This window comes from Melospiza melodia, chromosome 6 (genome assembly GCF_035770615.1).
Source record: "Melospiza melodia melodia isolate bMelMel2 chromosome 6, bMelMel2.pri, whole genome shotgun sequence".
In the NCBI taxonomy this organism is placed as follows: Eukaryota; Metazoa; Chordata; class Aves; order Passeriformes; family Passerellidae; genus Melospiza; species Melospiza melodia.
In genome coordinates, this window is record NC_086199.1 from 10,371,117 (window position 1) to 10,384,743 (window position 13,627).

The 13,627-nt window shown below is 40.3% G+C and overlaps 1 protein-coding gene across 14 annotated transcripts in view; it reads right to left on the bottom strand.

Annotated features, from left to right (window-relative positions):
- Positions 1 to 424: 424 nt before the first annotated feature.
- The window catches only part of MARK3 (microtubule affinity regulating kinase 3), a 60,718-nt gene continuing 47,515 nt past the window's right edge, over positions 425 to 13,627 (bottom strand). For 2 of the 14 annotated variants that reach the window (XM_063159876.1, XM_063159873.1), the window contains 5 exons: positions 11,415 to 11,579; positions 10,404 to 10,661; positions 8,102 to 8,128; positions 3,469 to 3,513; positions 425 to 1,384 (listed from right to left, as the gene is read on the bottom strand). In XM_063159876.1, coding sequence (XP_063015946.1) covers positions 1,039 to 1,384; positions 3,469 to 3,513; positions 8,102 to 8,128; positions 10,404 to 10,661; positions 11,415 to 11,579 — 841 coding nt within the window. In that variant the 3' untranslated portion in view covers positions 425 to 1,038. The remainder of the gene's footprint in view (positions 1,385 to 3,468; positions 3,514 to 8,101; positions 8,129 to 10,403; positions 10,662 to 11,414; positions 11,580 to 13,627) is intronic. The other 12 variants (XM_063159888.1, XM_063159885.1, XM_063159877.1 and 9 more) reach the window with 11 other exon arrangements.

Genomic DNA, 13,627 nt, shown 5'->3' on the forward strand with positions numbered 1-13,627 from the left:
TCAGGAGCCAATGTGATTCCCACTTTTGGGTTTCAATGCTGAGGGTGCCTGGAAGGCAAGGGACAGCACTGCCCCATGTGCAGCAAGGCCTCGGAGCTGGCAGAGAATGGCCATGATTTGGGAGTCCCTTTGTGCTTTGTATCTGACCTAGTCTAACGTGGCAAACTCGCTCTGAAAGAAAACCACTACTCAGCAATTAGCACCTCCTTTTACACTGCCTCGTTCCCTAGAGGAACAACAGAGAAACGTTCGTAGCTGCGATCAATACTCGTAAGCCAAAAGGACAAAGATACAGTTTTAGTAGTTTAGCAGAAGCAGAAGAATGGAAGCGTTTACCCAAATATTAAATGCACAAATTAACTACATTATTAAAATTTGCTTCAGACTTAAATAATAAATAGGTGGGCAAAATATAATGCAAGACTTACTCAGTAGAAGTGAATTTTTAATCATCTTATGAGATCTACTTAGAAAACAGGACTAATAATGTTCACAACCATAAATCCAAACCCTTCACACACTTTTTTCTTAACACAGCAGTGAACTGTAAACCTGCGTTTACTGGTTAATGCTTCAGTCATTTTAAATATTAACTCAAGTGTTTCCTCCTTGGCCATTTCAATTTTTAGCACCAAAATTAGCCCAAAAAGAGGTACTGGTACAGCTCGATGTTGTAAATGAATCGTTTACATATAATACTTTATATATTATACACACATACTGTACATTCACACATCCACACAAACAGGAGGCATATTTAAATGAATATATTCTGTGTTTCAATTTGTTGTCAAAGACTTAGGAGCAATGGAAATAAAGCAGAAGGGGTAATATTTTACATAGTAGGCAACTTTAATGCTGTAGTGCACTTATAAAAAAGTCCAACTCTCCCTCCCAGCTCAGCAGCTTTTTTTTTAATATCACTATTCAGAAGGATGCAGAAGTTATTGCCTAAATGTTATTCTATACATTTCCATCGGAATTCTCAAAAACACTTTAAATTGCTAACTAATTTACAACTTAACTATGTTTTTCTTGTTACAGCTTTAACTCATTGGCAATTTTGGAAGCAATGTTTTTGAAAGCTATGGATGTTCCCGATATCCGCTTAAAGCGAACTCCGTTCAGGGACAGTCTTGGCAGTTTACACACCTCCATCTCCCACTGGACGAGGTTTTCTGCGTGCCCATCTCCATGGACACAGAAAAGCAAGAAACGCTCTCTTTGTTCATAGTCACAATTATTGGCATCCAGGACCTTTCGGATTTCCCTCATCATGTCATTGGGATCCATGGAGCTGGTGGTTTTCATGCTCCAGGTAAAACGCAGCGACCGAGGCTTGGCTTCCTTGTTCTCGTCCTTCTGATCCACGGCTACATTGCGGCTGAAAGACAGGAATTCTGCAGTGAGCAGGGCCAGCCACCCTCCCCAGGGCCACCTCAGTGAAGCCACCACTCAACCCACACCAGAGCAGCACTGGAGGCTCTGGCTGTGGCCAAGCCCAGCTCCCCCAGCTGCTGTACACACACACAGGGAAAGCTGCAGCTGCTGGGGCTGGAACGAAGGAATGGCACTCACTGGGACACAACTGGCACTCACTGGGACACAACTGGCACTCACTGGATTCAGGAGCACGGGGGCAATGACCTTCTGGAGGCAGAACTACATGCAGCACCTACAACTCGATTTTAAGGCAGGTTCTGCTCAAAACTCTACTCTCGGGCCATGTGGACAGCTGAAACACCAGCTCCCTGTTAGAAGTTTCTGGAACATTGAAATAACAGCTCCCTGTGGCAGGATGTGCTCAGCCCAGGCCCTGGGAGGTGGACACTTGCACAGAATGGGGTGAGCCCATGCACAAAGGTGCTGGTGTTCCTCTGCACCTCCTCCTGGGCAGCAGCCAGGAGACAGAGCCCTGGGAGGGCCCCTGGAGCCCCACAGCAGCTGAATGCAAGCTGAAGGAAGGACAGCAGGACCAGGGTCACCCTCCTGCTGCCCAGGGTCACCCTGAGCCCCAGACCTGGGCTGGCTCAGTTCCACTCTGGCCATCCTGATGGGGCGAGTTTGAGATGATCCCTGGGGACACACCCTGGGGGCTGCCCAGAGAGGAGATGCCTCCTCCTGAGCTGGTCAGTAATTCATTAAATACCAACCACTGAGCTAGAGTGATGAAATCCTCTGCAGCTACAAGCTCTGCAGTTAAGTGCCTCTGATGGGGATGTGTATAGAGAGAGCTGGAAGTCACTATTAGACACCTCTACAACACATTTTGTAAAGATGGTGAGAGGGTAACATTATTGTCACACTTTTAAGAGATGAAGCACAAAATATCTAGGGTGTGTTCCCAAATCTGCAACTTGTTTTTTTTCTTTTGGTAGGGGTAAGTGAAGTTAAACAGGACAAAGGAAAGAAATGTTCCAGAAATTTCTAGTTTGCAATCATTCTTCTACTTAAATTAAAATAAGTAGTCATGCAGCTAAAGAATAAGGAACTACATTTGGACCTCCAGGGACAAAACACAGATTTGTTTTATGAATATTTGTACACTGCCAGTCACCTCTTTAAATTTAATTAAATATATTGACTGTCATACTTAACTATTAGCTAACCTGACTGGCCCCCAACCATGCAGTTTAGGTCTCATGTTGAGCCTCCATATTAAGCCAAGCTGCTCTTTGAAATAGATGGCAATGGTTACACCACATTTTATTTCTACTATCATTAAGCAGGCAGTTATGAAAAAGTTAAATAAAAAGTGATAGCAAGGCCACAACTACATAAATATATTTCTCAAATATAACCTATTTCATAATTCTTCTATTAAAAGATTTCTTGTGACTGTGAGAATCATAAGACTACACAATGTGATTTGCCAGATGTTACAAAATTCATCACACAAATTAAACAGTGTTTTGTTTTAAGGTTTTAATTTAATAGGGCTGTAAAGGGCCAGGGAAAACCCCAATTTTTATTCAATACTCATTTTATTTTTGGAAGCTTTTTCTACTTGAAAACAGTCAGCAAACCCAGCAGTTTAATAATTTCTAGTAGATTTTTTATATGCTGATTTTGCAAGAAGTATAACATGAAAAATATTTAACTACCTGTGATTTTGGAGATGAGAAATATCTTATCACCTTTCAGTGGTTATTCCACACATTTACAGCCTCACTAGAGACCACTCATCTACACATCTACACGACAACAGCAAATTACAATGACTAAAATGCAAAAAAAAAAAAAAAGAAAAACCACACAAGGAAAAAGGCAACAGGAAAGATGAAAGTTTAGAACCAAGTCAGTCAGTGCTTTAATAGCTGTTTTGCAGACAGAAATGCTTCTTTGTTTAGTTCCAATGACTTACATGAAAAAAAAAAGCTGCTGCCTGAAGCCACTATGCCACATAGTCAAGGGAAGAAAGGTTCAAACTCACCTAAGCAACGTTTTAAACAAAAATTTTACCCTCACCTTGAGCCCTCAAATCTCCCGTTCCTCTCATATTCAGTCGGGAGCCTCAATGAAAAGAATGCAGAAGCAAAAGGAAGTGGGAAAGAGAAGACAAATCTTACACTACAATATATAATATCTGAGTAGTTGCTAAAAGATACTGCAATCATACCAAAGGTGTGTTAAAATGCAAAACAACAAAGATGTAAAGAACTTGGTAGGTCAGGACAAACACAGAAAGTAACATATTGTCAAACCAAATGGAAGTCTATAAACTTCCATTTTCAAAGTTTTTAAACTGACCATAACTAATTTTAACAGTATTTTAACAGTATATGTTTATATATTAAATCTACAGAACTCATGGAATAAATCTGAAGTTCTAAAAGCAGAAAATGTGGAAGTAAAGTTACAAAGCATATTGAAGTGACTGTATTATCTACTAAGTACCTCATAAAAGAGAAATAACTCCCAAATATTTTTAAGCTAATGTTATTTAGAAGTTTTATCTGGAATAAAGTATATATTTGAAAAAATCCCCATAACTATTTGCAGACAAGTCTGATCACCTTGTGTATTTGCATGTTCATCAGATCTGCATGTTCAAACAATACCAAAATACCTTAATGCAAAAGAAGAAGATGAATAATACATTTTAACAGAACTTTAAGAGCCAAATCCAAGATTTCTCAAGCTGTGGTAACTCCATCCCAGTAATTCCACACTGTTGCATCTTCCCCACCCAAGAACAAGCTTAAGCTTTCTGTCTTCTTGCAGTGCTTAAGGCTACATTGCTGGTCACTACCATCTATTGAAAGCCCAGGGTCAAGAAGAATTAAGGGGAAATTATCTTTCTCTACCTTCCCACCATTGAAGGAGGATGGTTTACACATCAGCATCAACTCTGCTCAGGGGGATGCTCCAGTACTCTGATTTCATCCAGACCAAGGCAGTACATGGCTTCCCTGAGTACCACAAACACTGCAGTTTGGGTGGCAGGTGTCTAGGGACAGCAATGTAAGACAGTAACCTGATTTCTGATGCAGAGAGATATTTATATCAGGGTGTGTGGGGTGTTACAAGGCGTGATTTCCTCCTTTCCTTCCTTTTGAGAGCTCTGCTGAGGGATCAGCCTTGCAAGGTCTGATCAGTCTGGCAGTCCGTGTCACAGGGGACCAGGAGCAGTGCTGGCACTGTGAGGGGCAGGGTGGCAGCACTGGCTGCACAGAATCAGCTCAAATTCAACTCAGGGGCTACTGCAAAGCAACTGCACTCAACAGGGTGCAAAATTGCTCAGCTGAGAGGTGCTGGTCATGGCAGCATCCAAGCAGGACCCTGCTCTCTGAGGTACCACACAGCTCGTGGTACAACAGGGACAATGCCACTGGCAAATGCACAGCTGTAAACAAAAAAAGATACAGAAAAAATGAGAAGAAGATAATTGGAAGTCCCAGAGCAAAGTGAGCAGTTATTGAATTTATTTTCATGAGATCTTGTGTTGCTAATCTATGGTGGGTATAAGAGAAGGTGGAAAAAGATTTTTCATGCCTGTATATACCAAAAGCATGAAGTCATCCCCTAGGAGAGCTCTACAGGACCAAAAAAGGGGTAGGTAGGAACCACCACATGGACCAGCTGAACAGATCTTCCCTTTTCAGATGATTATTTTACTGGGCAAAGCAACCAAAAAGTTAGAAAACACTCCTCAACTGAAATATTAAGAGTACTTAAACTTCAGAGATCCTTCTGTATTCCTAGGAAGTGGAAGATGGCAGCTTTAAGAGCCGCAAACATTTACAGATTTTTGTTGGGTTTTTCGTGTTTTGTTTTGAAGCTTGCCAAACGTTGAAGAAAATGGGAGCACAAGCAGTTTCCCCAACAATGAACAGTCTTACTGTTGCTGGAATCTGTCCAGAAAAGTCTGTAAGGAAAAATCCCTAGTGATGGTCTCACACACTTTTCAGCTTGAAATTAAGCCAAAGTGTTCAGTTTGTAAACCACAGTACTCTAAATCTAAGAAAGGTCATTATTTAGAATATACCTGCCACTTTGAAATAATAAACATTCTCATGGAAGCCTCTCAGAAAACCCTCACTTTGCTCAGTTTTTCCATGATCAATGTTCCATTCATCGAGCAGGGGGAGCTGCATGAAGTGACACAGAACCTCAAGTGTGAGCCATCATGCCAAGCTTAGGAGAGCAGTGCCAGTGTCTCAAGGTGCTCCTTCCCTCATGGCAGACATGGTTGTGGTCCAGCCCTCTGCTCTGGGAACAGGCACTGCCTGTACTGCCAGGATTGCTCTGCTTGGGCTTTGTGAGTCAGAGGCAGCCCTGAGGCCTCCTCAATTGCCAATACAATCTTCACTTCTGTGCTAGTTTATGCTCTAAATTTTCTGCTTTTGCTTGTGTTTTACATAAACTGATTTTATGGACCAAGATGCTTCTTGGTCTTGAGAATGGAACAAATACATAGACAAGTTCTGTTCTCATGTGTCATGCCTTGCTTACACATTATCTACCTTATGGTTTATGAAGGGCTTTCACAAATCTGATTGTTTCCACACATCTGTCCCAGATTATGCTGTGTTTCCTGTTCTTTACATCTTTGTATGCTGTTTTAAATATCCAAATAAACACAAAGAAAACTGTCTAAAAAGATACTGAAAATCAACAAAAAGTGCAAGATGATAAAATAAGATCAATTTATGGAAACAGAGAAATGATGCTGCAATAAAATCCAGAACATTGAGTCATTTTTGCTGTCAGAGAAAAAAAAAAGTTAAGACTTCCACAATATGCAGATTGGCAAAGACAGTGCATAGTACAAGATAGATATATATATATATATATAGTCACACATATATATATATTTGATACCTCTGTGTACTGAGCACAGTATTAAAACTCAGCAGTTTAACAAGGAGTGACTGATCATCAACTTTCATTCAGCTCCCTAGCACTGATGTTGTGGCACTAGGTATACATGCTACTAGGTTACTGTAGTTCTTTCAGAACCACAAAGATAGTGAGCTCAGGTAGGATTCACAGCAAATATAGCCAGGAGAAACTGCCAAAAGTCCCAGCATTTTCAGTTTTTGTACCTACATACAGATCAGGTATGGAGGGACACATTCTTAAAACAGAATTTAAAAAGCACACTGCTCCTGTGCAGGTTGTGTAAGATTTAAAAAATTCTTATTCAAAAAGACACATTCATGGAAGCTGTAGCAGACATTTCCAACATGGTCTAAGACTCCTGGCCTCAAGTCAAAGGTAATTTTTAAAAAATTACCTAAAAATTACCTGAAATCTCAAGTTTAAACAATAACCTTTTAGCTTAAAACTGCACCCATATTAGCATTTTCCATCTTTCTTCAGAACAAATGTAGATGCACCCAGCTGTGGAGGGTTGCACAGATCAAAGTGCTTTGTTGTGGAAGTGGGCTGCAGCCCACAGCTGATGATGCACACTGGGTTAAAGCCACTGTTCCTGCTCAGTTCCAGCTCTAGGCTGAGTTGCATGGTTTCTTTCCTTTTCTCAAGTCAGCTGTGACAATGCCAGCCAAGCCAAGCCACACCAGCTCCAAACATGGACATGTTTGGAAGAGCACTGATTATCATCACCATGGCATGGGATTTACTCAGTTCACCAGGTAGGGTACTTTCAGCCTTGCACTGTACATAATAAATCCACATTCAGGCAGCAATTTACATATGTCAGGACTCCCTAATCTTTGTATTCAGCCTTGTATTCTGAAGGTTAAAGCAGATGCCTGGTTTCTGGCCCTATCTCCCTGGTTTTGATCAGTAGCAGGAAACTGGAAGTACCACCCTTTAAGAAGTTTCAAGATGTGGTACAACTAAACAGGCTATTACAAAACTCTACTGGAAAATTGACCTGCACATCAAAATTGTATAAGCCATTTTCATGAATCATAATGGATTAATGAGAAATATAGCAGCTTGATTCATTCCCAAATTGCAAAACTAAATTCATTCCTTTGGCTTGAAATGTGAATCAGACTTTTGAGCTTTTCCCTTTTGTTGATAAATTTGCATAAATGTTGTACTTTTTGTTTAGAACTAAAGAGCTCTATTTGCACTTCAGCTGCAACTCACTTCAACAAATGCACCCCATTTTAAAATAAATATACAGCTATTGAATCTTCATTCAATCTTCCACACAAAACTTCATCTCACAGCTGTGCTCAGCTGCAGGCAATGTTTCAAACCTTTTATTTTCTTCAATATCACAAAACAGAGAGATAACATAAATTTAACAACACTTACCTTTATTTGCTTGTAACTTTATGTTTTGTTTATACTTTCATCATTGTTATCAAACACCTCATTCTTCAAACATAAGCATGCTAAGTGTATTAGTACAGAGAACAGAATTACTTTGGCACTACCAACTCTATCAAAGAAAGAAGAATTCACAAGGCATGCTTAGCATCTTGTTATACAACACAGATGGTGCCACAGATTCTTAGGTATCATCATGAGTTAATGGATTTATTCTATGCTTTCCTCTGAAGAAAGAAAGTATTTAGTTCTCAGCAGGAAGTTTAGTTTTCAGAAAACCAAGGCTAGAAAAGCCAAATCTTTTGTTAATTGCAGGAGCCACTTTTTTTTAAATATAAATAAATCCTACCTTTTGATAAACCTGAATGACATGTTTCTAAAAGAAATTAAGCCAAAATAATAATTAACAAAAAAATTTGTACAAAATAAATTGAAAAAGGCATTTAAAGCGAAACATGCAAAAATATCTCATTTTAAATGCACAATTAAATTACACTTCAATACATTCTCAGATTAGGCAGATGATTTAGGGGCTGACGAGTCAAACTCCTGGCACTGTTACTTTCAATTTTTTCTGGGAAATATGTAACCAGTATTTATTATGAATTAAAATACATACTGGTGTCAAAATACTTGAAAACTCAAAATCTGCAAGGTCAGTAAAAATATGTTCGGATTTTCTTCATATATTTCCCATGGAAAGCAAAAATCAGTAACACTACCATAATTCTATCTTGAGTATCTTCAGAGTTAGGTTGCTTCCTTTCTTCATAACATCAGCCATGTTGTGCTAAAAACTGCCTTAAATATTTAGCTATTTTAGTGGCAGAAGCTGTAATAATTGTCTACACCAGAACATAAGTAGTTCATAACCAAAAAAATTCTGATTTCCCATAGAGAATGCTACAATAAATTAATGAGTAATAAGGTTTAAAAAAAATCAATTTAACAGGAAGAAGTATAACCATGTCCTTCAGTGGCACTATCCACCTCCTCAGTAGTTTGTACAGCACTGAATATAACAGAGCCCCAGCTGCAAGAGATCCTCCAAGAGCAAACTAATCATCCGTAACTGTGCTATTGTGTTACAACTGCATGTTATTTAATCAAGTCCAGATGGAATTTAAACTACTGTCAAAAGTCGTGGGGAAAGACTTCTTCAAGAAAACCACACTGCACTGCAAAAGATGAAACTCTGAGGTAATGATAGAAGTTTGAATGCTGCCTAAACAACTGAGTGAAAAGTTTGCATGTTCACAGTTTGACTGTCCACATTTGGAACGTCAAATGGAAAATTAAGTAAGGATATTACAAACAAAAGTACAGAAAGAAAGACCTGCCAAAAGGATGTGGCTGATTAAGACTTCACTTGACATAAAGCAGATGGCTTAACACTTTAAAAATATTCAAATTAAACTTCTCTCTCTCTCAACATAAAAAGAAGGGGAAAAACCCAAACCAAATTTCCTACAGCACAGTTTTTCCCAGAGAAGTGTTACCTGGCAGAGAACTGAGCAAATTAAAACATTTATAAAAGGCTAGACTCTCATGTTCTTGTTTTGCAAAGAAGCAACTTCTACATTTTTAAAGAAATTCACACTCTAAACTGAAATCAGCCATTTGTGAAAAACTGGAGTGTGGCTTAGCATTATTTTGTAGGAATGGGAGACTGCAAAGGTGATACTGAGAGGGAGGCATCCATAGCCATAATGCAGACAGGAAGGAAATGGCTTGCTGCTGACGTGGTATAAGCTTAAAACAAAAGCTAGCAGCCCAAGATCAGAATGATCTTGTCCAAAAAACTTCACCTGATAAGGAGTGTACAAAAGCTTGATGATTATCTTACAGCAAAGACAAACAAGCCCTCAATTCTGCAAATGCAAGTTGTGGAGATCAATGTTCTGAAGTATGTGGTGTGGCAACTGACAGGTTTTAAATACAGAAGGAAAAAAAAATCAATTTTAGGGTTTGTAATAACTGATCTAAATAATACATGAATTTGAAACTAGAAGTTCAGTTAGAATAAAATTGTTAGTGCAGGAGCAAGACCTGCTGAAGCTTGGCTTTGGCTGGACCACCACACCTTCACACCTAACACAGAATCTGCACATCAACTAAAGGCCAAAGTAGGAATAAATTTTTTTATGTTTGACCAGACTCCTGCCTAGACTGAAACACTAATACTGCCATTATTTTAAGACGGCCTGTGACAGCACTACTGCCAACAGAAGCTTTTGTCTCCTGCCCCTACCCTTTCACCTGGGATATTTCTGTGTTGCTAGCAATGTGATGCTGGAAACACTGATGGGAAACACAACCTGAGCTGTCAATGCTACATCAAATATCTAGACTGGACTCCTAGTTTATGCTGTCTACTGATGGACTATGAGCAGCTCTTCAACTGAGCTAAAATGTTTCATCTCTGCAGATATGAGGCTGAAGAGCACAAAAGAAACAGCACAGACCAAACTGTCTCCCATTTAATCCCATTTGACTCAACACCCAAAAACAAATGGGTGAAAAGTAGACCTATGAAAAAATCCCATGCAACTGCATTTTAAGCTGCAGAACTTCAGCCATTAATCAGCGAAGTATTCCTACTACAAAAGGGAGACAAAAGACACGCTGCAGCGGCACTTGCAGAGGCTTACCTTCTGGTCAGTTTGGAAGTGAGCTTGCTGAAGAGGTTGGTGGAGCCGCGGGCGCGGGTCTGCGAGAGCGGCGTGGCCTCGTGGGACAGGCTGGGCGAGGCGGGCGGGCCGTTGTAGGTGGCGGTGCGGCGCTCGCGCAGCTGCCCGTGGAACGTGCTGCGGCTGGCCGTCCCTCTGGGGAAACGAACACGGTCAGGGGTGCTCGCACTGCTAATGCTGTGGGTGGAAGCAACGGGAGTTCTCTGATCGGGAATAGCGCTAGGGCAGAAAACAAAACAAAGAAACCAACGCTAGAACGCCTTCGCACGGGCACTGCGGCTCAGCAGGAAACACAAAACGCTACGTTCTACGGTCAAGCATAAGCACACACTTTGGTATAGGCCCGGGTTGGAAATACCAACGTTATTACAGCGCCGTATGGAATCAAAACTCGTAAGAAGTTAGGAGTAAGAGGCTGCCGAAACAGAAACCTACATAGGCAGAAAAGTGCAACAGGAGTATCCTGGAAGAGACCAGATAAACCAGGCCTACAGTGTTTTGCTGAGAAGATTGATAAAAGAATAGATCGGTAAAGTTTCCTCCCAGGAAAGAGAATAGGTAACTTTAATGTCTCTCCCTCCACGTTCTGTACATACAACTTTGAAAGTCTTGCTAATTTGAAAGTATCCTACACAAAATTAATTTGAAAGTATCCTACAAAAAATTCTCTACAAGCAAACCGCTCCAAGTAGTGAAGTCCTTCGGGATACACAGTTAAAGTCTCCCACAAACTTTGACAATAGGGAATGTCCAATACTCCTAACAATAGGAAAAAATTAAGGTTCACTATTGCAGGATTATGTCACAGACAGCCTGACACACCACAAGACAAATGTAAACGAGACTAAAAAAATGAGGAAACACACATCTTGTGGGCAAAATATACTAGAACAATCTAGGACTAAAATTCCACAGCACAAAGTTAAGAAGCAGTGGGTATAAGTTAGTGTCACAACGATTTCTGGTTCTTACATAGGCCTGAAGTTATCTGCGCCATTGTCTATTGGAGGCAACATCATCTTCGTGTGCACAGAGGCTGACATGGACATCGACTTCTGATGTCGCAGCCGAACACTGGAGAAGGATGTGGTACAAACTGAAGCAGGGCTAGCTGCGTAAGCGAACATTTCTGTCAGGCTGCGAGGGGGTTTGGGTTCAGGCAGAGGCAGAAAGAAGAGCATGATGGACCAACAACAAACTACTGCATAGAAAAAAAAAGCAAACTTTTCCTTCTATTAACTGGTTTATCAAAGAACACGAACTCTAACAGCCCTCCTCTTCTATGTAACAGCAGTAACTGCCCTACACTCCCCTTAAAAAGCATCCTTACTTGCATGGTACTGCACATCTCTAAAAGATCCCCTTAAAAAGCATCCTTACTTACACGGTACTGCACATCTCTAAAAGATCCCCTTAAAAAGCATCCTTACTTGCATGGCACTGCACATCTCTAAGTGCCCATGCTCTTACCATTAGCATTAGTTTGCAGTGATTCCCTCCTTGATGTACAGAACCTGAGTAACTCAGAATTCTATGCCAAAGCTCTGTGATAAAGCACTGATATAACTTGTATTGCTCTTAACAGTAAACAATGCATTAAAACCCCCACCAAAGGCACTTTCTAAAGGACTCATGATAGCTCCATTACTACAGCAAAATCCTTTGTTTTCAGAGTGTTAAAAGAAATCAGCGAAAGCTGGGCAAGCTGTTAAATCTATATCAGATAACTGAGAGACTTCACAGGTACAATCAAAACCAAAAATACCATGATCTTTAACAACTCCAGAGAGGCCAAAAGAGAAAGGCTGCTAATAATCAACCTGTATGTGTAGCAGGCACTGAACATGCTTGCTGCTCCCTGAAGAAAGAAGAATGACTGTTGAAGAGTATCTCGTATTGCTTTGACCATGAACATTAAATTTTCCAAATTACCATTCAGGCTTTGAAGGAAAGTATAGAGCACTGTCTTAGCAGAACGGCCACTAAGCTGCCAGCTGCATGGTATGTTCAAATAGGAGCATTAAATTTAGTTATTTATTTAGGCCAAAATACTCTTTGCAGCCTTCACATTATCTAGTAATGATAAGGATAGGAGAAAAGTGAGAAGCCACAAGACATTTTGGGCCTTTCAGACTACACCACCACCTCATTCACATGAAGTTTGCTTTAAAAGAAAGACAGCTATAATTCAGAAATTTTGCTCAAGGTTAAGAAATCAATAATTCTCAGCGACAGTTTCATGACACTGCATGTTCACTTCCAAGTTACTTCTTGGTTACACACAAAACCTCAAGTCCTGTTACCGAATTCTGGTACATCAGACTCTGGAATGCTAGTGCAGCTACAAGTGTCAGCTCCCCCACTTCTCAGGCTTGGCTCCCAAATTACCAGTGCAAAGCATCACACAGCTCAAACATCTGAACTGTTAGCTAAAATGCTTAGCAAAACATACTTGGTTTTGGTTTGGTTTTAACTTTTCAGGATCTGAAAAACTTCATCTGACTCATGCATGCATCTCAACAATGTTGAATGCATCAGGATGACACCTACAAGCACTACTTACAATGAAGCCTTCAATACAGGCCCAGGATTTACATTACCCCGGGGTTTTAAGGAATATTCAGAAAATGAACATTCGTCTCAAAACTAATACCCTGAAGTCACAAAACTGGTCACTAGCCTCTCAAGCTCCTCCAGCTCATTTCCTCTATATTTACTGCAAAAGATAAAGACTCTAGTTTTACAACACAGGACCCAAGTCACCTGCCTCCAAAGATGTGACATTTAAAGGTATCAATAAAGGACCTTCTCCTCCTGTAATGCTTTGCTAGAAATCAGCTTCTTTGGATTACTAGCCTGGGAACACAGGAACAGTGAACTAACAATCACCAATTAGTGCCAAGGCTTATTAAAAATCTGAAGCTGTTGTAAATCATTTGTGTTACAAATGATTTAAAGCAATTGCCTATCATTATGAAGAGTGTTTCATGAGTCCCCAAGTGTCTTAATTAATGCTCAGGCTTTGGAGGAAAGCCAAAGGAGTTGTCTCCAGCAGAACGCCTGTGTCAGCCACACAATGTGTTAAAGAGAGATGGGAGACTCAGAACTCTTTGCTTCCACCAGTCTGGCAGTCTGGCATGGGTCTTCAAGACTATTGTCTCCAACATCAGATCTACTGACTAGTG